Consider the following 21000-nt stretch of genomic DNA (forward strand, 5'->3'; position numbering starts at 1 on the left):
GGTGGTGGGCGGAGGGGCGTTGGGGGAGGGAGGTGGTGGGCGGGGGCGGCATGGGGGGAGGGAGGTGGTGGGCGGGGGGGGGGGCATGGGGGGAGGGAGGTGGTGGGCGGGGGGGGGGTTGGGGGAGGGAGGTGGCGGGCCGGAGGGTTGGGGGAGGGAGGTGGCGGGGCGGGGGGGTTGGGGGAGGGAGGTGGCGGGGCGGGGGTTGGGGGAGGGAGGTGGTGGGCGGAGACCAGCCACCTCGCAGACGCCGTTTCTGGAGTAACGCCCCCTGGCTCCCGCCATCCCACCGTGGCCCCGGAGTCTGCCCCTTGCCTTACCACCTGGTGCTGAGACAGGAGTCTCCTCTTGTGGGTGTGGGAGACGGGACCAGGCGGGAAGTCCCTGGTACAGGGCCCCGGTCTCTTCACGTGTACCTGTGCGTGGCGTGTACATGTGCGTCTGTGTGCGCGTGTGTGTGCTCACACCCCAACAAGAAGGCCAGAAGCCAGTCGAGGCAGCACCTGCACCCCCTTCGCCGGGCACAGAGCTGCTCTGTGGAGAGGCCCTTCCGCGCCCCGTGCCCTCCCGTGGGGACACTGTGAAGGCTTAGCTCCCGCCCCGCACCCCCCATGGCTTGGTGAGGACCCTGATTGTTGGTGGGCTGCTCTGTCATCAACAGGCTGTGGGGACAAAAAGGGGCTGAGCTGGGGTGAGATTGCCGGTGTCCAGGGCCCTAAGACATGGGACGCCGGGCACTCAGGGAGGCCGACAGACGCGCCCCGGTCGGCGGGTCAGCCTTGTGCCCAGCCCTCGGTGCTGGAGCCAGCTCCCTCCCGGCCCCCGAGGTGTGGAGGAGGTGACTTCAGGACAAATCCTGGGCCGTCCCATGCGGTGGGTGCGGATGTGGGTAACTGCACCGTCTGGCAACACGAAGAGGCCCCAGACAGGTGTAGGGAACTTCCTGCCTGACAGATGCGCCCAGACCATTCGGCAGGCAGGAGGCTAGTGTCTGTGAGGTGATGTCTGGGAGGGCCGCTCCCGCCCGCACCCCCGGGCCGGTGCAGACAGGCCCTGGATGGGAGCAGGCTGACCTCTGCCCTCGGCGGAAGGCGAGCCCTGCCCCGTGAGGCCAGCCCGGCGGGCCCGCTGGCCTCCGCTCAAGGTCCTGGCACCCAGGCCCACCTTCCCACGCTGGGCCGGAGCTCAAAGGCTCTGAGGGCGCTCCCGCCTCTTGCTGGGATAGCTCCATAGCGAAGTGGATGCTGTGGTGTCAGACCAGGGACAGTGGGCTGGGGTCCAGCTCTGGGCCTCGAATATGCCATCATCCCTGTTTCTGAGAATTAGATGAAATGACGAGTGCGAAGAGCTTGGGCATTCAGTACATGAAAATGGCTTGATTCAGGGACCCGGCTGGAGGGGCGCCAAGGGGCAGGCAGGCCTGGGCCGGGGACAGAGTGGCCCCGCTGGCCCTGGTGCGCTGAGCCTGAGGGCACAGGTCAGGGGTGGGAATCCCTGTTTCCAAGGGGAGCACACGGGACTGGGGTGGCGGCAGACCCCCTTGGGGCTGGGACTGGGCGAAGAGGCGGGGGGGACAGACGCTGGCTCCAGGGTTCTGCAGACATACCCACTCGTCGGGACCTCGGCCTAGGAGGAGGGAGAAAGTTCTTTCCTTTCCAGCATGGTTCTTAGTACCCAGCAGAAACCTCAGAAGTGGATTCTCAAGAAGCGCTCAGTGGGGCGCTTCCCACAGCCCTGGAGACTCCTCAGGATCGAGGAGGGGCGCTTCTCCAGGTCGGGAAGGACGAAGGACTCTCGCCAGGCCTGGGACGGGGCGGGGCAGGGGCCTGGAGCCGGGGAGGCACAGTTAGATACAAGCACAGCAGAGGGTGGAGCAGTGCAGCTTGGCGGGGGGCCCCGCGCTTCCAGCCTTCTTGTTGACCTTGGGCAGCAGCAGGACGAAGGCCATGGCCAGGGCACAGTGGTAGAAGCTGTGGACGTAGGTGTAATCCCAGTCCTGCAGGGGAGACGGAGGACCGGTCTGCGGCCTCAGCCCCCGCCCGGAAGCCCAGCTTCCCTCCCACAGCCCCTGCCCCGCCCTGGGTCCTCCGCTCTGTGCCCCGGCTGCGGGCCTGGCGTGACATGGCACCTGCCAGTAACAGGGGCTCCTCCCCGACCCCCTGGCTTGTCCTCGGGAGTCTGGCCAAGTCCCCTCCTCCAAGAAGCCTCCCTCCACCGTCCAGTCCATGGTGGCCTTTCCCTCCACCAAACCCCTAGATCACCGAAGGTCTGCGCCAATTCACTGCGCCTTTGATGATGCGGCTGGGGCTCCTCCCTCCCCCCTCCCCCAGCACATCCCTTCTCCCCGTCTCCCCTCTCCCTCCCTCCTCCAGGTGTGCCCGCTGCCCCAGGCCCCTTCCGGGCTGTGCACCTCATCAGATGCAAGCCCTCTGTACTGACCCCCCCGACACAGCCCCGCAATGCCAGGGGTGCCAGGGAAGGACCAGACCATGACTGGAGGGAGGTGCACGAGTGGGGCGCTGCTGGAGCCCCCGGGAGGGGCGCGGCCCCGTTCGGCACCTGGCCAAGCAGGCTGGAGCTGACCTGCTGACCGGAGCCCTTGTGGGTGGGCTGCTTCCCAGTCCCCCGCCAGGTACCTCAAAGAAGAAGCGCAGCATGAGAGCCAGGGCCCCAAAGCAGAGGCCGGGGCCTATCTGCTGGGTGTACACGCTCTTGTCGGGATACAGGCGCCTCGTCTCCTTCATCTGCTGCAGCTGCGGGGAGAGGGGCCAGAGGAACGCTCTCAGTCGCAGCCTTGGGCACCTGCACCCTGGGCATCCTCAGGTGGGAGATGGGGCTCAGGGAAAGGCCCGGACGCATCTGGCCCAATGGCTGCAGGACCCAAGGGAGACCCCGCCTGGGTGATCGGGCCGTGGATGCCCTGGGCATTTTGACCCCACAAGGACCCCCTGCCCCGTCTGCCTCTTGGGGTGAAAGAAGGCCGCCCTTTCCAGCCAGAGGAGAACCCGAGGGGACCAGACACGTGGTTATCTACAGCAAAGGGGTATTGGCGGTGTGGGACCCGCCCGCCGGCGTGGCCGTGGCGGGTGGGAGATGAGTGTGGCCATCCCTCCGAGACCTCCAGTCACTTTCAGAGTCGACAGACTCATCGTAGCATTTATTAGACACACCCGACCGGCGTGTGAAACCTGCCATTCCTCAGATGCTGATACCTAGAGTAAGGCTCAAATGGGAGTTTAAACACAGGGGTTCACATACACTGAAAAGGTGAAGTAAATGCGGGTCCACATCCTGAAAACCCAAACCTTCGGGCCAAGGCCTTTCAGCGCACAGGACGTTTTGGATTTCAGCAAGGGAAACGGCTGCACACATCGTGGACGGTGGATGCCCCGGCGGGGAGGGCAGCTCCCCGTAATGGCACCGCCCCCCCGCCCCCCACCCCGCCAGCGGATCACACAGAGACCATGAGTAGCTTCATGCTGGGTCAGGGCAGGTTTTGTCACCAAATGAATTCTCAAACGATGCCTGATTTTTCAGTTTTCTGAAATTTCCCATTGCTGGTGAGGAATCAGGACCTGCAATGTCGCGGGTGGTGTGTGGGTGCAGCTAAGGGAGCGTGACTCTGGGGGCAGCCGGCTGAGGCCCGGAAGCTCTCCTCCAGCCAATCCTGCCCCAGGTGGCACCCGGGCCCCGCTCCGCAGCCCCTTCACCCATCTCTCTCCACTTCCTGTCCCTGAGAGTTGCTCAAGAAGGGGCAGGCCTCCACGAGAAAAACTCAGCCCTCATTCCAGGAAACAACTGTCCTTGAAAAGCCAAAATCAACTCCACATTTAATGGTCTAGAAAACACCATTTGAGCCCCAGATGCAGGGAGCCAGGAAGCCCTCTCGGTTCCCGTGGTGCTTCGTGGGGACACTGGCGAGTGACCGCTCTTCTGGCTAATTAGAATCCAGCCCAGATTCAGCCCCGGCCAAGGTCTGCTGGAGGAGCGCCTTCCAGGGCACAACTCGGGAGCCTTTATCCCACTTCCTGCCAGGGAGGGAGCGAATTATCAGCACGGAGAGCGCTGTGTGTTTATGCATTCCAGAATGTTAATTAACGTGGTCCTTCCTGGTCCAGACAAGTCAGACCCCAGCACACTTCCGCCCCTCTCCGAGGGGCCTCCTGGGTCAGCGCGGGGCCAGCTTGGCTTCCCCAAGATGTGGTGAGAAAGAGGCTCCTTCCCTTCTGCTTGGAGTCAGGACCCGGCCTCACGCTTGTCCTGCCGTGACATCTTGTTAAATTGCTGACCTTGGAGCCTGGTTTCTTCACCAACCAACTGGCAAACTAAATCCTCCGCTCTCTGGGCGGAGAGAGGAGTGGGGCGAGTTTGGAACGCTCACCACCACCAGAACTCTATTTTCCCTCCCCAGTCTGCACCTTCTGCATCAGCTGCCCAGCCCGACCTCTTTCCCCTGAGAACCGCCCTCCTGCTTCCCAGGGCTTTGTTCTGGTCCCCAAGGCTCAGTTCCTTCCCTGCCCTGGGGGCCCAGGAAGTACGCCTGGGTGCACCCTGCCCAAGCATCCTTCTTTCCCTTGGGCTGGTCTGAGCGGGTTTCAGTCCTTGCAGCCAGGAGGGCCTTGTTATGACAGAGGGTGCGGGGAGGCCTGGGGACCACGTGTAGAAGGCCTCGTGGTGCCAGGCCCCTGGGTGCCCAACCAAGGGCCATCAGTCTGGCTCAGGCTGCTTCCATGCCCACGAGCAGCTCCACCTTCCGGTCGGCCTCACGCACGTCCTCCCTCTTTATCTGAACCAGGCTCAAGCCTCAGCCCCTCCAGGACGTCTTCCCAGATTAACCCAGGCCACTTCCAATTGATATTGCATCTCTAAACCAGCCGTTCTCTTCAATAATAATAATAATGACAATAACAAACAGTTGAGCACATTAGAAGCCAGGTTCTGTGCCAGTCCTTAAGAGGCATTATCTCAATTAATCTAAGAACCAACCCTATGAGGTAGGTACTGGACTGTAACACCCACTTTACAGATGTGGAAACTGAGGCAGAGAGGTTAAGTGACTGGGGTCAGGTCCAGAGCTAGTGAGTACAGACGTAAAACAAACCAGGTTTGCATGGCTGGGGCACCCGACGGTCATCTTCTATGTGTTAGCTGAGGCCCTGTGTCCAGCCTGCCAACCCACGTGGCAGGAGGTAGATGGAGACCCCAAGGGGGAGGAGTCACTGTCAGGGGAGGGTGCCCCGACCGTCGGGCTCGCACAGTACGTACCCACTTGGCCGTGATGATGAGGACGGCTGTGCCGATGGGCCCCGAGTACACCCCATAGCCCCAGCGGTCATGGTAGGTCCGCACGGCGATGGTCAGGACGCCAAACATCACTAAAGTCGACCGCTTGGGCTCATCGAAGTCAGCCAGTGCTGCCAGGGAGAGAGCCGGGTGAGGTGAGGGGCCTCCCGCGCCCCTCCTGGCCGCTGCTCCCCCAGAGGCCCTCCCTTCGGGGTCCGGGTGCAGTGTCCCCTCTGCCAGGGAGACCCCGTGGCCCAGCCTGGGCCCCCCAAAGGTCTGAACTGCAACTGGTTTTAAAGGACAAGCAGGCTGCTGCATTCCCGTGGACAGAGCAGCCTGGGTTAGGCTGGCGGGAAGCTGCTCTAATACAGAGATCAATGTGTGGTGTCCGGGAATGAATGTCTCCCGTGGGACCACTAGGACGCAGACACGAAGACCACAGCTGGGAGACGAGAAAGATCTGGGTCCTTCACAGGCCCGTGCCCGTAGCAGGAAGTCCCCAGTCTAACGGGGACCGTGCGTCCTGACGTCGCCACGAGTCCACAGTAAGTGAAGAACAGTCTCAGAACCGTGTGGTTTCGAACGGTCCCATCTTCATAAAGACCTGAGCTAAAAATCGTGTGCGAGCCTCGGGGACAGCCTTGGGGGCGCAGACTCTGAACTGCGAGCGGCGGTTCTCCGGGGGGAAAGGAGGGGGCCGAGCGCTTCCTTTTTTCCTCTGTACGCCTCTGCTCAGTCTGTCAAAACAAGCCTTTACTAAATGTGCCACTTTAAAAGGTTATGGAAAATGGGAATCAAGGCCCTGAAGTGCTACGCCTGCTTTTTCACAGACTGAGCACCACTCTGAACCTCCGGGTAAGGAAGGAGGTTCTCAGAGATGAGAGGCGGCGGGGAGGCGGTCGGCGGGCTTGGCTGGCCGAGTGCAGGGTGGGTGGCGGGGGACCCAGGTCCCCGGCGCAGGGCTGGGCTACCGGGGGCGGCCACTCACCCATCAGTGACACCCACATGCTCAGGGCCGTCCCGTAGACGCTGAAGTACTCCAGGATGTCGTGGCGCAGGAAACAGAGAACCGACAGGCCGGGCCCGTTGCAGGCGTGGTAGAGCTGCCGGGAAACCCACAGACGGTCGGTCAGCAGGGAGAGGAGAGCTCTGGAGCCCCGGGGCCATGCCTGGGCCCCGAGCCACGGCCCCGTGAGCTGGGACCTCGGGCAAGTCACCGAATGGCCCATGGCTCTTTTCCCCATCTGAAACGTGGGGACGCAGCGGACTACTCCCCCATAGGGTCTTGCGGACGAAGCCCGCAGAGGTGAGGACCCTCCCGTGTGACCTACAGATTCCCTCAACATCCAGGTCTGCTGAGGCTGGAGCCTGTTTCCTTGGGTACCGGTCTGCCCTGCACGGGCCGGTGGGGCCTTCTCTCCCACCATTTACCCCTCTGACCACCAGGCATCTGAAGCCCTGGGGGGCTTGCGGATTCTCAGGTACTGAGCCTGCCCTGTGGGTTGACCCCTCAGCAGGTCGGGGTTGGGGGTCAGAGGTTTGTTTCTTTAAGAGGGTCTCGGGCTGATCTCGGGGTGCCGCCGGAAGGGAGCCCGCTTTGAGAACCACCCGCCGGCAGCCCTCAGTTTGTTTCTCTAAAGTGAGGACAGATCGCAGAGACACCCCCGCCCCCGCCCCCCCCCCCCCCCGGGCAGGTGCGGAAAGCAGCGTCCTCCTTGCCCCCCTCCTCCCCACGCTCCTATAGTTGTCTGCCAGATGCCTAATTTAATAGCAATTTTAAAGCAAAATGTCTGTATTTTCAAAGCTGTCAACTTATTTCTGGACAACCGTCTCCTTTCGCTTACACATTTCATCCTTTTAAGTAATATTTAATGACATGATGTAATTATTTTGACAAGCTCAAGGGCATAAACAAGCTTGGAGCCCAGCACAGGCGACGCTTGGTCAGCCCAGCTCAGCTGGGTGGAGAGGCGTGCAGGACAGCAGCCCACATCTGGAGGCGCCAGGGATGCTACGGTGCAGGGGTGGTGAGAGCCCTGGGTCATCTGGTGAGTCGAGCAAGTTGAGGTCGATTTAGAGCTTCCACTGGCGGCAACTTCATGGGAACTAAAGCTCAGGTGCACCAAGGAGGCATTAACAGAGATGTAGCGTCCAGAACAGGGGAGGACACGGTACTGCTCCCCTCTGTCTGGTCAGACCCCCCCCAGAGAGCTGTGCTGAGCTGCGGAAGCTGCACCCTTTGAAGTGCCGCTGGCAAAGAACAGGTTGGGGGAAAGGAATCAGGCCGTGGATGTGACTGTTTAGCTCAGCAAAGAGGAGCTTCAGGTGGGGCGCGATCAAGGTGCTCACATCTCCAGGAGAGAGGAGGGAGAACACTTGTTCTCCGTGGCTCCGGCAGGCAGAGCCAGGCCCTGTGAGTGACCCTCCGGCTCCTTCCAGAACTACTTCTCCCCACCCCCACCCGAGCCCTGCTGTCTCTGTACCCATTGTCTCTCTTACATAGCACAGATCGCGATGTACGATTAAAGGCTTCATCACTCTGAGATTCTGGACGCGGTCTGTGCCCTGTCACCCGCCTCGTCCCGGCCTAGAGCTGGCTTACCATCGGCCAAGTGTTTCCCTGTGAACACAGCATCAGGGAGGCTTTGGAGCGGTTTGAAGGAGAGCTGGCCCAGGAGGGGCCTTTCCCCCCAGGCCCTCGGTTCACCCCTGCTGGAGAGGTGGGGCAGGTGAGACTCAGGAGGGAGCCACCTGCCAAGGATCAGGGCGAAGCAGCTGTGGGCCCTCAGCCTCTGTGCCTCCCTCCCTCTTTCGACCGAGCAGACCTGGCTCTGCACGGCGCTGATCGGGGGCGCGGGTGGCAGGTGGCTGGATGCCTGGCAGGAGAGGGCGCGGCTTCCGGAGGCCGGCCTGGCAGGTCCTGGCCGTGAGCTCTGACAAGCGGCGGACTGCCCCTAGGGCTGGGGTGGAAGGCCCCTGTCAAACGGGGACGAGAGCCCCTGCTCCGTGGGGTGGGCCAGGGGACTCCACGTGACACGACACGCAGCACGGGTCCAGCAGCTGTCACAGGACGGGCCCGGTGGGAACACAGAAGACTCCACACGGGAGGCAGAAGTGGCGATGGTGCCACTGGGGGCTCTGGGAGAAGGGGCCTGATTGTGTCTTTAGGCCGGGGACACTTGTCGCCGGACGCAGCTGTCCCTGCCACTCTGGCTGGGTGGGGCAGGGCGGGGTGGGCCTCTGAGGCCAGCCGCAGAGGCAGCTGTGGGGTCAGCTCAGCCCCAGTGGGGAGGGGTGGCCTGGCGGTGACTGTGGTTTCGGGGGCGGGGTCCAACATGGGCCTGGAGGACAAGACCCCGGCTCCTCTCCCCGGCCCTGGGCCCTTGTACTCACAGAGAAGCCCCCTGTCTGCCCGGCTCTGGTTCCTCATCTGCTGGGCAGACCTCCTGGCCCTCACCCAAGCTGGGGTCCCGCGAGCAGCAAATGAAACGGCTTTCGACAAGATTCCTTGAAGGAGCTGGGAGGCCCTGCTGCCCGGGGAGGCCCTGCTGCCCGGGGAGGCCCTGCTGCCTGGGGAGGCCCTGCTGCCCGGGGAGGCCCTGCTGCTCGGGGCTGGGGGGGCACCCACGCACGGCTGGCACTGCCACACGGAGTCCGGGAACCCTCACCTCCCCCGAGCATGCTTCATCAGGGAGTTGGGTTTAAACCAAGGCTGGGTCTGATGGAAGATGATGGAGGAAAAGAGAGTGGGGCCCCTCTGGGGGTCCAGCGGCAAGGGTGGCTGGAAGGAGCCTCAGAGGCTCACAGACAGGGAGGCAGGAAGGCACTAAGATGTAGAGAGATGCTGGCTGGCTGGCTGGCTGGCTGCTGGCTAATCAGGCAGGTAGAGAGGTGATTGATTAGATATATGTATAGATGACTGATTAGAGAGATAGTACATAGATAGGTAGATAGGTAGACAGACAGACAGAAGCTAGAGGGATGGATAGATAGGGCCAGAGAGACACATGAGGGCAACAGAGCTAGGGACGGACACCATGAGATTTAGAAAGAGAGTCAATTCCGTGAGGATATGGCTCCAGAAATCCAGAGAGAACCAGACACAGCGCGAGCCAGCATGAGAAACACAGAGCGAAAGAGACCCACAGGGAGACGGGGGAGGGGGACAGAGAGAGAGAGACAGACAGCCAGACATATAAATAGAAAGAGAAAGAAGGACTCCGAGAGAGACGTAGGCCCCAAGAAGGAGAGACAAGCCGACGTGAGCAGGCCCTCCTGAACTGAGGCCAGCTGCAGAATCCTGGAACCAGATTCCCCTGGCCCTACACGTTCCCTGAGCCCTGCTAGCCCCCTCCTGGGCCTGGAGTACCAGGGAGAGTCTTGGGGGGGGGGTGAAGAGGGGAGCTGGAGCCAGGAGGAGCCTTGGGTGGTTGGCAAGAAAAGGGGGATCTTGGAGGGGCTTGTCCCTGGCGCACTGTGGGCTTGGTCTCGCAGACACCAATCCCAGGGTGACTTCCTGCCACAGTTGGGGAAACTGAGGTCCAGGAAGGTGAAGGGGGCCCACAGCCCTCTCTCCTGGTCTCTGGGCTCTTTCCTCCACCTCCCCATCATCACTTTTCTTCATCACCCAACAGAGCAACGTGGTGGAAAGACAGCCCCTGTCCTCCGTCTCTGGGAGGGGCCCCGGGTGGGTCCTATCCCCAGGGCCCCGGACTTACCGCCACAAAGAACATGGTGAAGAGGTAGACCATGGCCTCCATGTGGAACTGCCTCTTGGCAGCAATGCTGACCGTGGGGAGGAAGACCAGGCTGCTGAGCGTGGGCAGGAGCAGTTTGGCCGCCAGAGTCCCCATGGGCTGGGGGGGAGAGGTAGGTGCAGGCCTCCCGGGTCTCCAGGGCAGAAAAGCGAAAGGGAGAAGGCCCGCTCCTTGCACCAGGGGCTCCGGTGGCAGCTGTGGTTTAAACGCCCTGAAGAGAGGCGGGGGTGTGCGCACACGTCCAGCAGCACATGGAGACGGTTCAGCAGCTGAGGCGCCATGTGGTCAGCACTTGCCTCTGATTTTTTTTTTTTTTTTTGGGTAGGTCAGAGCTGTTGATTCAAGGAGACCGGCCTTCTTTTCTCCGAGGCAGCAACTTCGGAGAAGAGTCCCCAGGAGCACAATCGCCGATGTCCAGCCACTTTCCATCCTGGCCCCTGGCCCCTCCCCGAGGTGCTCCGGCGTCCAGAATAAGAAGAGAGCAGACTCTGCTGCTTGCGTCCACAGGAGGCAAGAGGTTAGAGAACCCAAGGTTCAGCAGATTCTAATCACTAAAAGGACCCTGTAGATAAGTTTCACAATTTACCAGCCCACCGGCATGTCTGACTCCCCTGCTGCTGCCCCAAACAGGCTTCCTTGGTAACTAAACAAATGAAACTAACATTCTTTTCTATTTGGTTACATAGTTTCAAACCTGAAGTACACAGAACTGGACGAGCTCTACCAGTGTCCCCAGCGCCAGGGGGATGCTAGCCCTCTCAGCATTCCTTGGCCTTCGGGAAACTACCTTCCTTCGTTGAAGAGGCCTGGGGGAACTGGCCAGCAGGGTCCCCCCTACACCGCCCCGTTATCCTCTGGCCAAGGAACGATGGGAGTGTGGGAGCTCCCCAGGCCAATTCTCCCTCCCTGGAGGGACTGCTTGATTCATTGCTTGACTGATTAATTCTTTTATTTGTTGCCAGCAAAAGGACAGCTTTCGTTCCGTTTTGGTTTTCATCATGATATAATGGTGTCGCCTACAACAAAACGCACAGATTTATCATGTACAGTTCGATGAGTTTTGACGTGTGCTGTGTGACCACCCCTGCGTCCCCGTGACTCCAGGACAGCCCTCGAGGCCCCAGCAGAGGCAGCCACTGTTCAGGTTTCTGCCACACGCTTGACTTTGCCTGTATAGATGGACTCACGCAGTGTGCACTCTTTCGGGCTGGCTTCTCTCACTGCCCCGGAATGACCCTGAGATTCAGCCACGTTGTGTCCAGTGGCTTGTTCCTGTGGTCGCTGGGTGGCTACGCCGGAGTTTGTTCTCCTGGGAATTGGAATCTGGAGTATGGGAACAGCGGGGGCGAGGCCAGGAGGTGCCCATGCATGTCGGCGCCTCAAGGAGAGGCTGCTGGCTTGTCCCACGCCCCCTGGGCCCGCTTGACCCACCTTTCCTTCCATCTGGGAGCTCCCTCACACCTTTCCAGAAGTCTCTTTTTTTTATCATACGTTGGCTGGGGGACATTTCTGCCGTTGGCCATGAAAAGTCCCATTCAGTACACGTGGTCACGTCGTTCTTCTGCTCAAGCACCTTCCAAGGCACCCTCAGCCCTCAGCGTGAAGTCCAAGTTCTCTGGGGGATCGCGGGGCCACCCCCGGCCAGCCCTGTCCCCCACAGCACACCCCAGCCTCCACGGTACGCTAGGACCCCGCCCCTCTTCCCGGCCTCACCTCCTCCCCTGCACACACACTTCCCCCTCCTCTGACATCTGTGGGACGGGTCCCCACCCGGCTCAGGCAAGCTGGGGTGCTCTGCGCTGGCCCCCAGCGCGCCACTCGTTCCCGTCCGGGCCTCCAGCTCTCTGTGTCGTGCGGTCGGTGCGGGGCTGCTTGGGGTGTGTGCCCACTGCTCGACTGGCCAGCTCACCACCCAAGTCCGGGGCCAGGCCTGGCACGTGGTGGGTGGTCAGCAGACACTGGCTGAATGAATGACTCTGTGAAAAGAATGAATGAAAGGCCAGGGAGGCGGGGCTGCGGGGCGTTTCAGTCTGGCGCTTAGGAGCCCCGTTCCCTCTCCAAATGGGAAAACCAGATCGTGCCGTGTGTGCAGCTCTGGGTAAGAGGCAGGCGGCCCCCTGCAAGCTGGTCATGGGGGCCCTGATCATCCCGGCCCGCCTCTCCACACCCCGCTTCTGCCCAGCCCCAGCCCCCAGCCCCAGCTTCCAGAAGGGGTAGAAATCGTGTGGCGAGGAGATGGATTAGAGGTGAGGTGCTAGGAGAGAACTCTCCGGAGCGGTAACCCCGCTCAGGAGCAGGAAAACATTCCACAGTCGGTTTTGTGCATGACTCTGCGTGTGCGTGTGTGTGTGTGTGTGTGTGTGTGCGTGTGCGTGTGCGTGTGTGTGTGTTTTGCAGCTGTAAACTCCAGGGCTGGGGCTGCAAGCTTGGGGAGGGGAAAAAGAGAAGGGGGAGGTGATGGAGGAAGCAGGAGGGGAGCCGCACATGTGCTGTAACCATTAAGGACCAAGGGGGCCGAGAGGGGCTGCCCCAAAGCAGGGAGACAGGTGGCCAGCCTGGGGGCAGGGGTGGCCCAAGGACCCCCCTACAGGAAGGCTGGGACTTGAGCAGCGCTTTGGGGGGGGCGGAGCGTAGAATGGGGGTCGGGGTGCAGCCTGTGTGTGGCTCCCGTCGCAGACCTGGCCGCCTGGAGACAGGCCAACTGGCTCAGGGGAAGGCGTCCAGCTCTGAACAGGACTTAAAGGACCCTCGGTTCTCAGTGGGGCCAGGGAAGCGATTGGCCTGGGGAGCTGGGTGGGGCAGAGTAGAAGAAGCAGGCCGGTTGCTGTGGGGGTGTTGTGCCCCCAGGCACAGGGTAGGGGGAGCCGGATCGGGCTGGGCTGGGAGACAGCAGAGACGTGCTCTGGCCTCCCCGTCTTCTGGGCTCCGGTGGTCCCGCCAGCCGACTGGCCGGCCTCCGATACCCCACTCCACCCCACCCTCACCTGCTGGTGCTCGGGCCAAAGGGGATGCCACAGGCGGTGCGCCCTCCTTCTGCCAGGATGCCCTTGCCGGGCTTGCCTCCACGTTAATATTGTAGCCCTGGGCCTCTCCTGACCCCTGGTGCGGGGGAGCTCTCCATTCGAACCCCTGTGTGTGTCTTGAAAACCATTTACACACACAGACATTCATTCAGGGCCGGCATGTGCCGAGCTCTCTTCCTACTTTGTCCCTTTGGGCCGTGCCAGCAGCTGGAGGCGGGGGGTGGGGGTGGGGGGGGTGGACGTCTCTCTCTCCCCATTTTACAGAGGAGGAGACTGAGGCCGGGAGAGGAGGGGAGGCTGGCCCCTGACGCATGCTCCTAGCCAAGGCCCCCAGGCGCATCCCTCCTCTCCCCAGCAGGTGGCGCTGGTCCCAACGGGACCTGGCAGGGCCTGTCCCGGGCAGGGTGGGGGCCGCTGGCGGGGCAGCCACAGCCTGGGGAGCAGGGAGTGGGAGCCGACCCGCCCACCCTCCCCTCCCTCGGGCCCCTCGGCGTGGAGAAGGCTGGTTTTATAGAGGTGCTGAGATGCCCGGAATGCCACTCGGCTCCCGCCTCCCGGACAGCTGTCTGTCTGCTCAGCCGCCCAGCAGAGCGGGGCCAGCTGCTGCATTTGCATCCTACGCGTTCTGAACCCCCGACCCGCAGCGCCAGAGCACAGCACAGCAGCCCTTGGCTCTCTGGGTAGCGACCCGCTGAGGCCCTCCTGCCCCTGGTGGGAGGGGGTCTGGGTATCGACGCTCCTGATTCTTCCCGTGGGGGTCCCCAGGCTGGAGTACCATCCGGGGCCTCTGCAACTGGGGTTGTGACAACATTCGTGCTGTCCTCAGCTAATGACTGGAAATGAGCAGCTCCAGCTGCCTCTGGTGAGCCGGGCGAGGGCCCCGCCCCTTCTTAGCTCTGGGGCCTTGGTGTACCCTCTGTCCGGTGAGCCTCAGTCTCCCCATCCACAGAATGGAGCCCCTCGTCTCTGTCTCATAGCGTCACGGAGGGCATAGGGACAGGCCCTGCGGCAGCGGAGGGGCTGTCCCGGCAGGAGGTGACCCCCGCACAGCCGGGCTCGGCCTGCGCACCTCGGCAGGCGGTGAAATTCAGGAGCTCAAGGACGCAGCTCCCGCCAGCCCCACTGCCCCTTGCCCGGCAGTGGTCTGTCCCTGGAGCGCCAGCGGCAGGCTTACTTCCCAGCCCTGACGGGGCCTCCCGGGGCCCCGTCCTTGCTCCAGATTTGGGGCCAAAGGAGCCTCTTTCTAAGCACCCCAAGTCCCCCCACTTGAACCTCGAGACTTGGCCTAATGGAAAATGCCAGTGCTGACGAAGAGGGAGGGGAGGACTCTGTTTTGTGGTCCGGCCTGCTGAGCTCCAGTGGTCTGTGGGGCTGGGTCCTCCCTAACGGCCAGCCCAGGCCCAGAGCATCTGCCCGGGGAGCTCACGGGGAGGGACTTGCTGCTGGGCCTCCCTCTGGAGCCTGGTTCTCTTCCAGTCCTGGCCAACCACCTCCAGACTGGCCACATGGTCCCGCAGTGGCCCAGTCCCTGTTGGGTACAAGAGCTCTGCTGTCAGAAGGTGCCCAGGGTTGCCCCAGGCTCTGGGTGGGCAGCAGGACATCGGGGGACAGGGTAGAGGTCGTCACCCTCCAGGCCGTGCTGGCCGGCCTCTGGGTGCCAGGGTTGAGGGCCCACTTCACAGGGGCTCTGGCTCTGGTCCCCGTCTTTCTGAGCTCTGTTTCAGACACTTGGCTGTGCAGGACAGGGCCCAGCTCCTGGCGTGACTGTCCAACCACTGGGACCACCCAAACGGGTCATCCCATGGCCCGCTGCACCCCTCCCCCACCCCCTCCCTTCCCTTCCCTTCCCCAAGTGGACTCTTCCCCTTCCGCCTTGTTTTCCCACGCTTCACCTCGCTTCCCCTGAGAAATGTGCCCAATTTCCTGTCTGCAAGCTCTTCAGACATCCAGAAAGCTCTGGTGGAAAGATAATCTCCTTCTGAAAAAACAGGTGTCCACAGCATCTTTAGCCAGGGTCACACAGAGAGTGGCGGGGACACCTCACCGTCACCCCGAAGGACTGCCGGACAAATCCACCCTTCCATGCACTGAGCACCTGGCTAGAGATGCTGGGCCCTGGCAGGTGCTAAGATACAGTGTGAACCAGGAGTAGCCCCCGCTCTGTGGGGTCACAGCCACAGGCCGGGGAAGATCCCGCTCAGTGCGAGAAGCCAGATTGAAGTGCTGGGCCACCTGGTGGGCTTCCTGGAGGAGGTGTCCTCAGAAAATCATCTGGAGGGCCAAGCACGTCCAGATGGGTGTGAAAGAAGGGCTCCAGAGAGGGGACAGCAGGAACCAAGATGGGGGCTCCGAGCCATTTCTTTCAGTGACTCTCCAGGGAGCCCCGGGCATCATCAGAGCTGGCAGGCAGCAATTCCGAGGGCCGCTGGGTGACCTGTGGAGCTCAGTGCAAAACGGGGAGCCCCTTGTTCACCAAGCAGGACAAAACTTTCTCATTCCTCCAAGGGCCTCTCCCGAACAATAGGAGTGTTTTTATTTGCTGTTAATGTCGTGCTCCTTTGGGCATGGGGAGCTTGTGGAGTGAGAGCCTGGGACCCCACCGGAGACTCCCAGAGGGCAGAGGGCAGTCCTGAGAGGTGCAGGGGGTAGGAGGCCCCCCAGCAGAAGTCTCTCCATCACTCCATCACCCCATCCAGTGTCGCTCCGAGAACACGAATTCTAAGATAACACGATTAAACCTTCAACACGGTGACGGCAGAGCCTGGACCCCAGGCATGGCCTCTTCTGAGCCTGGGCTGCTCTTCCGGACACCCACTGTGCTGCTGGTTAGAAGCTTCTTAGATACTCTGGGTTCTGCCGCCCAGGCCTGGCTGCGACCCCGTGCGGTGGGTCCCGAGGGCATCTAAGGCCCCGCCAGGAGGCCCAGCCCGACCGGTTCTCCAGAACTGACAGTGGCTCCGCGCTTGGCACTTGAGGTCTTCGGAGGCACCCCCTGCCTGTGCCTGATTCTTTATCACCAGTCACCCCCCGCAATTCCGAGGGTCTTCAGGGGCCCCGGGGCCTTCCCTGACCCCTGACGTCTCCCTCCGAAACCCCCAGACCACCAGTGGACCAAGCAGTGGTCACAGCTCCCTGCGGCTCTGGAGTCTGGGGGCTTGCTGGAGTCCTTCGGGGTGGGGGAGCCCTGGCCGGCTTCTGGAGGTAGAGGGTGGGGTGAGGGTGGACGTGTGGGCCTCCCAGGTCACACACCTGCTAGAGGTCCCAGAGCTGGGGGTGGCAGCCCGCCTCCCAGGCACTGTCCCGTTGAGCTAAGAGAATGCGCTGGGGTGTTTGCTGGCTGTAGGGTCCCTCCCGAGGGAAACCGTTAGTCACCCTGGTGCTGGCTGGACGTGGATCCAGCAGTGCCCGGAGAGCTCGGGAGCGTGCCCGGGGATCAGGGCCCTGGCGCCTGGGGGGCGGGGCAGGGGCGGGGCAGGGGTGGGGGCAGAGGCCCCAGGGCGCGAGTCATCAGCAGTGTGTCTGTGAGGGGTCGGTGAGTGTGTGTGCCTGTGTGTGCATTAGCGTGTGCCCCTGTGTGTGCCTGTGAGGTTGCGTGCGTGCGTGCGTGTGTGCACGCGCACCAGTGCCACGTGACGGGTTCCATCGTGTCTGTGCTTCAGCATGCTGACCCCAGGGGGCAGCGTGGACCTGGGTTTGAGTCTTGGTTCCACCCAACCACCCAGGGGCCCCAGGGGGAAATGAGATGGAGGAGACCTGCCTCCCAGAGGGTCTGGGTAGGATGAACGTGATACAAGAACCTGCCAGATGGAGAGGATGTGCTCAGTAAGGACGCTGGGGTCCCTGATGTGCCGCCCCCAGACGTGCGACCCCGGGCACCACCCAGCGGTCTCGGGGCCTTAGTTCCTCCATCTGTAAAGTGGGGAGAGCAAAGATGCTGACCTCCTAGCTCTCAGCACAGAGGGAGAACTCGATGCAGGGCAGCAGGCCTTGTTGGTTTCAGGATCATCTCTGGTTGCTCTCCTCCCTGACCATTCCTGTTGGTGGCAGAATCTTCCCAGGGGTGGAATGATTCTCAGTCGCCCAGGGAGGCAACTGGAGGAGCTCACCACAGTTCCTTCCGGCAGGGAGGGTGCAGGGAGGGGGAGGGCTTTCCAGGCGCCACTGGGAGCCATCCGCAGCGCAGAGGCAGGGGGATGGATGAAATGGCTCAGGGCCGCCCCACTTCCACCCCCACCGCGCGGAGGTGCCGGGAGGGTGGGCTCCAGGGAGGCTGGTGTGCGGGGCGGGCGCCTGGCGTTGTTTCCGGGGCAACTTGCAATGTCTGGGGTCCTCCCTGGGTGTCTGGGGGCCGAAGTGCGCGCCGCTGGCTCCGTGCTCTGCTCCACGCTCTGACTCAGCAGGAACACAGGCTGGAGCCCCACGCCGGCCTGCCAGGGGCTGCCCAGCTGGCCCGCGCCCAGCCAGGCCGCTGTGCCCTGCCAAGCTGGTGCTGAACATCTGCAGAGTTCCGCGCGCCTCCCCCCGACCGGCTCTGGCCGTCCTCGCCGTCTGGCCCGCAGGCCGTGGGCACTTCTGTCCCTTCCCCGGAACCCTCAGCTGAGCCTTGCTGCGTCTCCCTCAGTCCCTCCGCCTGCTCAGGCCTCCGTTTCTCAGGAGAATCTCTCCAAGGCTGGCTGGATGACCTCAGAGCATGGTGTCCCCTCTCGACCTCAGTCTTTCCTTCCGTAAAACGGAGCTATTGGATTGGATGCTTCATACACCCCAGACTCCATTCTGGGGAGTGGCAGAGACTGGGCCCCCTCTGGAAGCAGAAATCCGACGGACCAAGCCTGGGGCTCAGCTTTGCCGCCGCCAACCTCCCCTGTGACCCCGGGCCAGTGGGCACTCCGTCTGGACACCCGGACACGCAGTCCCGTGTTCTGGACCTGGGAAGGCGGCCTCCCTGCTCGTGGCCGCGGCAGCAGTCAGCAGGCAGCTGGGCCGGCCTGGCCGGGATCCAGAGGCGCGGAGCGGGTTAAAGTGTGCGCCAGGCCGGCCGGCGGGCGGCGGGAGGGGGGAGCAGCCTGGTGGGAAGTGTGAGTTCCTCCCTGTCTGCCTGACAGCTATAAAGGCCGCCGCGCCGCGGAGCTGCCACTGGGCTGCGCGCCTCCCGGGAACCCCCTCTCGTGGGTGCTCTTTGAAGTGGAGGAGGGAGGCGGCGAGAGGGAGGAGAAGGAAGGGAGAGAGGCCCAGCCCGCCGCCCTCTGCGCCCCGAGGCTCCCCCGCACCACGCACCTGGCGCCGCCTGCCCGCAGCAGAGGCTCGGCCCCTTTCGTCCGAGGACAACCTGCTGACCCCCGGCCAGGTAGGCCTCCTCCCCGCCGTCCCGCTTCCCACCGCAGCCCTGCCAGGGCACGAGATGCAGCCCCAAGTGCATGCATGGCATCCCCGGGCCCCTCGGGGGAGCCGTTATGTAACAGGAGCAGGGCTGGTGGGGAGGGGTCCAGACCCTCCGAGCGTGGGCGCGGGGGGCCCCTCAGCTCCTAGCCTACCGCGCCTGAAGCCCTTGTTTGCACGGCAAGTCTCTCCCGCCGGCCGGTGGCTGTTTTTGGACCCCAGGGAGGGATGGGTCCCGCGTGAGCCGGGCCTGGCCTGCAGCCAGCGGTGTCTGGGAGCCTTAATGAAAACCAAGTGTGCAGCCGCTCAGCACCTGTCTTCAGCCTGCAGGCAGGAGCCGGGGCACAGACTAGCCAATGGGACGCCGAGGGGCCTCTGTGCCTGCGGGAGGCTGGGGGGTGTAGATGGAGGCCTGCGGGGGAGGGGCGGCAGCCGGCTAGAGCGGTGGCAGGCCGCCGGCCGGGAGGTGCGGATCTCAAGGGCTCTGGCTCCAGGCTCTGGGGTGCACTGCCGCCTCGCCTGGGGCAGACAGAGGGCAGAGACATTCTTGGGGTGTGAGGGTGTCATTGGCGTAACTCTTGAAAATTTGCAGGTGCTTGAGCTGTGCGGAAACGAGGGTTTGAAGGAGGAGAGAAGGGGGCAGATGTGGACTTAGTTTCAGGGCTGGCAGGCGTGGGGGAGGGGGGCTCTCCTGCCTCCTCTCCTTGGAATTAGTCCCTGAGTTTGCTCTGGGGGCTGGGGGCTGGTCGGCCACCTGGCTGTGTTGCTTCGGGCAAGTTGGCTCCCCTCTCTGGTTCCAGGCTCTAGGGGGTGGGCTTGATGGCTTCGGAAACTCCTCCAACCCCTGGCAAGTGACAACTCGGGACCTGAGACAAACCCTGGACAGAGGCCGCTGTAGGCCCCACTCCTCCGTCTCAGGGACAGATAGGGGAGGCTGGGGGCCCGGGAGGCTGCAGGCTCCCCTTGACCTGACCCCTGGCTCGGAGGTCCAGTAGTGTTCTGTGCTGAGGGTGCTGACTTCTTGGGAGACAGCCCCGTGGTCCTAGGCCACCCTCGCTCCAGCACTCCGGAGGCACAAGCTGTGTGTCTTCTCTTGGGAAGGAGGGGGCACAGACGCTTGGGCTCTGCGCAGCGTGGGGTCCCTCAGGGCAGGGGGAAGCTGTGTCCAGGGAGGGAGAGGGCCTGGCAGAGTCTGTGGCGTCCACGGCCCCCTCCAGCAGCTCCATGTAGCCGACGGGAAGGATCGTTCTCCCACGTGGCCAGCAAGTGCTGAACAGATAAAAATCCCAAGGTGCTCTTGGTCGGGTCCACCGGCCGAGGTAATGGATCGACCCTCAGCGCCTTCATCCAATGGATGCAGCCTGGGCCTATAGGTGTCCCTGGGTTTCTCTCCAGGCGTTCCCCAGGCAGCTCAGCTATTCAGAGGCAAAGTGTGGCCCATGTCCCCAGATGCCCTCAGATCAGGTGGTACGGGCGTAGCGTGCACACCACCACCCTAGTGTCTCAAGCCCGTGCAGGCATCTCTAATCGTTCATTGAGCCCTCCCAACAGGGCCACCAGACCGCCACTACCAGCCAATCCCAGATAACCTCAGGCCTCAGCACTGGGTGGGCTCCGGGAGCTTTTCCCCAAAGCGGACTCCAGCCAGCTGCAGGAGGAGCTGGACCTGGCCTGGCAGTGACTGTGCCCTTGCTTCCTAGGATGGATGGCAGATGGCAGCCTTCACGCTGGGCCTGGTCCCTGCTGGCTGTGGCACTTGTGGCTGGGGGTGCATCGTCCACAGGGGCCGTGGTGAGTGGGGCGCACGACCCTTCGCCCAGGTGGGCTGACGCTGAGGGCTGGGCGGCAGACACGGGGCAGGGGTCCGGGGGTCCTGGAGTGCCTTCCCAGATCCCCTCCCGCTCCCGGGAACGTGCCTTACAAGCCAGTGAGGCCAGCCCCTGCGTGCGGGGCTCCGGCCGCTCCAGAGTCCTTGCTGATTCGGCAGGACAGGGGCTGACTGCTCACCTTCTGAGAGAAGCCCCGGAGTGTGGCGTGTAGACGGGCGGGTTTGGGTCCCGCAGAACCCAGGCTGCTCGGGGAAAAGAAAGGATGGTTAGGCTCAGCCTCAGGATCCCGCCAAGCTCCCAGGATGTTCCAGATCCCCAGATGGGGCAGGACCTGAGGCCCACAGCTCCCTGGGAGGCCCCCCAGAGACCGCCCTGGAGATCTGAGCCTAGGCTTCGAGCAACCCACCCAGGGGGCTGTGTCCTCCTGTCCAGGGCACGGGGACGGCAGGCCCGTCCGGCCAGGTGCTCCAGCCTCCTTCTAACTGTCGTGGGGCCTCTCACCCAGGACAACAGCCCAACATCCAACAGCCTGGAGGCGGGCACCGATGCCACCGCCTACTGGTGGGGAGAGTGGACCAAGTGGACGGCGTGTTCCCGCAGCTGCGGGGCTGGGGTGACGTCCCAGGAGCGGCACTGCCTGCAGCAGAGGTGCGGGGCTTGAGCACGTGGCCCTGAGGGGCTGGCGTGAAAGTGGGGCCGCCTGCACGGGAGAGGGAGGCCTGGGAGGTGGGG

The 21000-nt window shown here is 63.1% G+C and overlaps 2 protein-coding genes and 2 long non-coding RNA genes across 10 annotated transcripts in view; 3 read left to right on the forward strand and 1 right to left on the reverse strand.

The window, feature by feature from the left end:
• Positions 1–239: 239 nt before the first annotated feature.
• MYMK (myomaker, myoblast fusion factor) lies at positions 240–10379 on the reverse strand. Of its 2 annotated transcripts, none has more exons than XM_067742758.1 (6): positions 10002–10379; positions 6272–6386; positions 5266–5414; positions 2637–2753; positions 1165–1996; positions 240–416 (listed from the first exon to the last, which is right to left on the reverse strand). In XM_067742758.1, exons 1-5 carry the CDS (start codon positions 10134–10136, stop codon positions 1847–1849), a joined length of 666 nt encoding a protein of 221 aa, XP_067598859.1. In that variant the 5' UTR covers positions 10137–10379; the 3' UTR covers positions 240–416; positions 1165–1846. The 2 variants fall into 2 exon arrangements, with proteins under 2 accessions (XP_067598859.1, XP_067598860.1); XM_067742759.1 differs by lacking the exon at positions 10002–10379 and adding an exon at positions 7886–8326.
• On the forward strand, positions 5427–6765 carry LOC137227274 (uncharacterized). The gene is made up of 3 exons (XR_010944759.1): positions 5427–5828; positions 6061–6138; positions 6297–6765. It is a non-coding gene; the product is annotated as an uncharacterized lncRNA (long non-coding RNA).
• Positions 7711–11017, forward strand: LOC137227272 (uncharacterized). Of its 2 annotated transcripts, XR_010944756.1 has the most exons (4): positions 7711–8012; positions 9918–10152; positions 10366–10557; positions 10727–11017. It is a non-coding gene; the product is annotated as an uncharacterized lncRNA (long non-coding RNA). The 2 variants fall into 2 exon arrangements; XR_010944757.1 differs by lacking the exon at positions 9918–10152.
• Positions 11018–17211: 6194 nt separating this feature from the next.
• Positions 17212–21000, forward strand: part of ADAMTSL2 (ADAMTS like 2) — a 35923-nt gene continuing 32134 nt past the window's right edge. For 3 of the 5 annotated variants that reach the window (XM_067742706.1, XM_067742709.1, XM_067742711.1), the window contains exon 1: positions 20238–20916. In XM_067742706.1, coding sequence (XP_067598807.1) covers positions 20531–20916 — 386 coding nt within the window. In that variant the 5' untranslated portion in view covers positions 20238–20530. The other 2 variants (XM_067742708.1, XM_067742710.1) reach the window with 2 other exon arrangements.

Source organism: Pseudorca crassidens, chromosome 7, assembly GCF_039906515.1.
Source record: "Pseudorca crassidens isolate mPseCra1 chromosome 7, mPseCra1.hap1, whole genome shotgun sequence".
In the NCBI taxonomy this organism is placed as follows: domain Eukaryota; kingdom Metazoa; phylum Chordata; class Mammalia; order Artiodactyla; family Delphinidae; genus Pseudorca; species Pseudorca crassidens.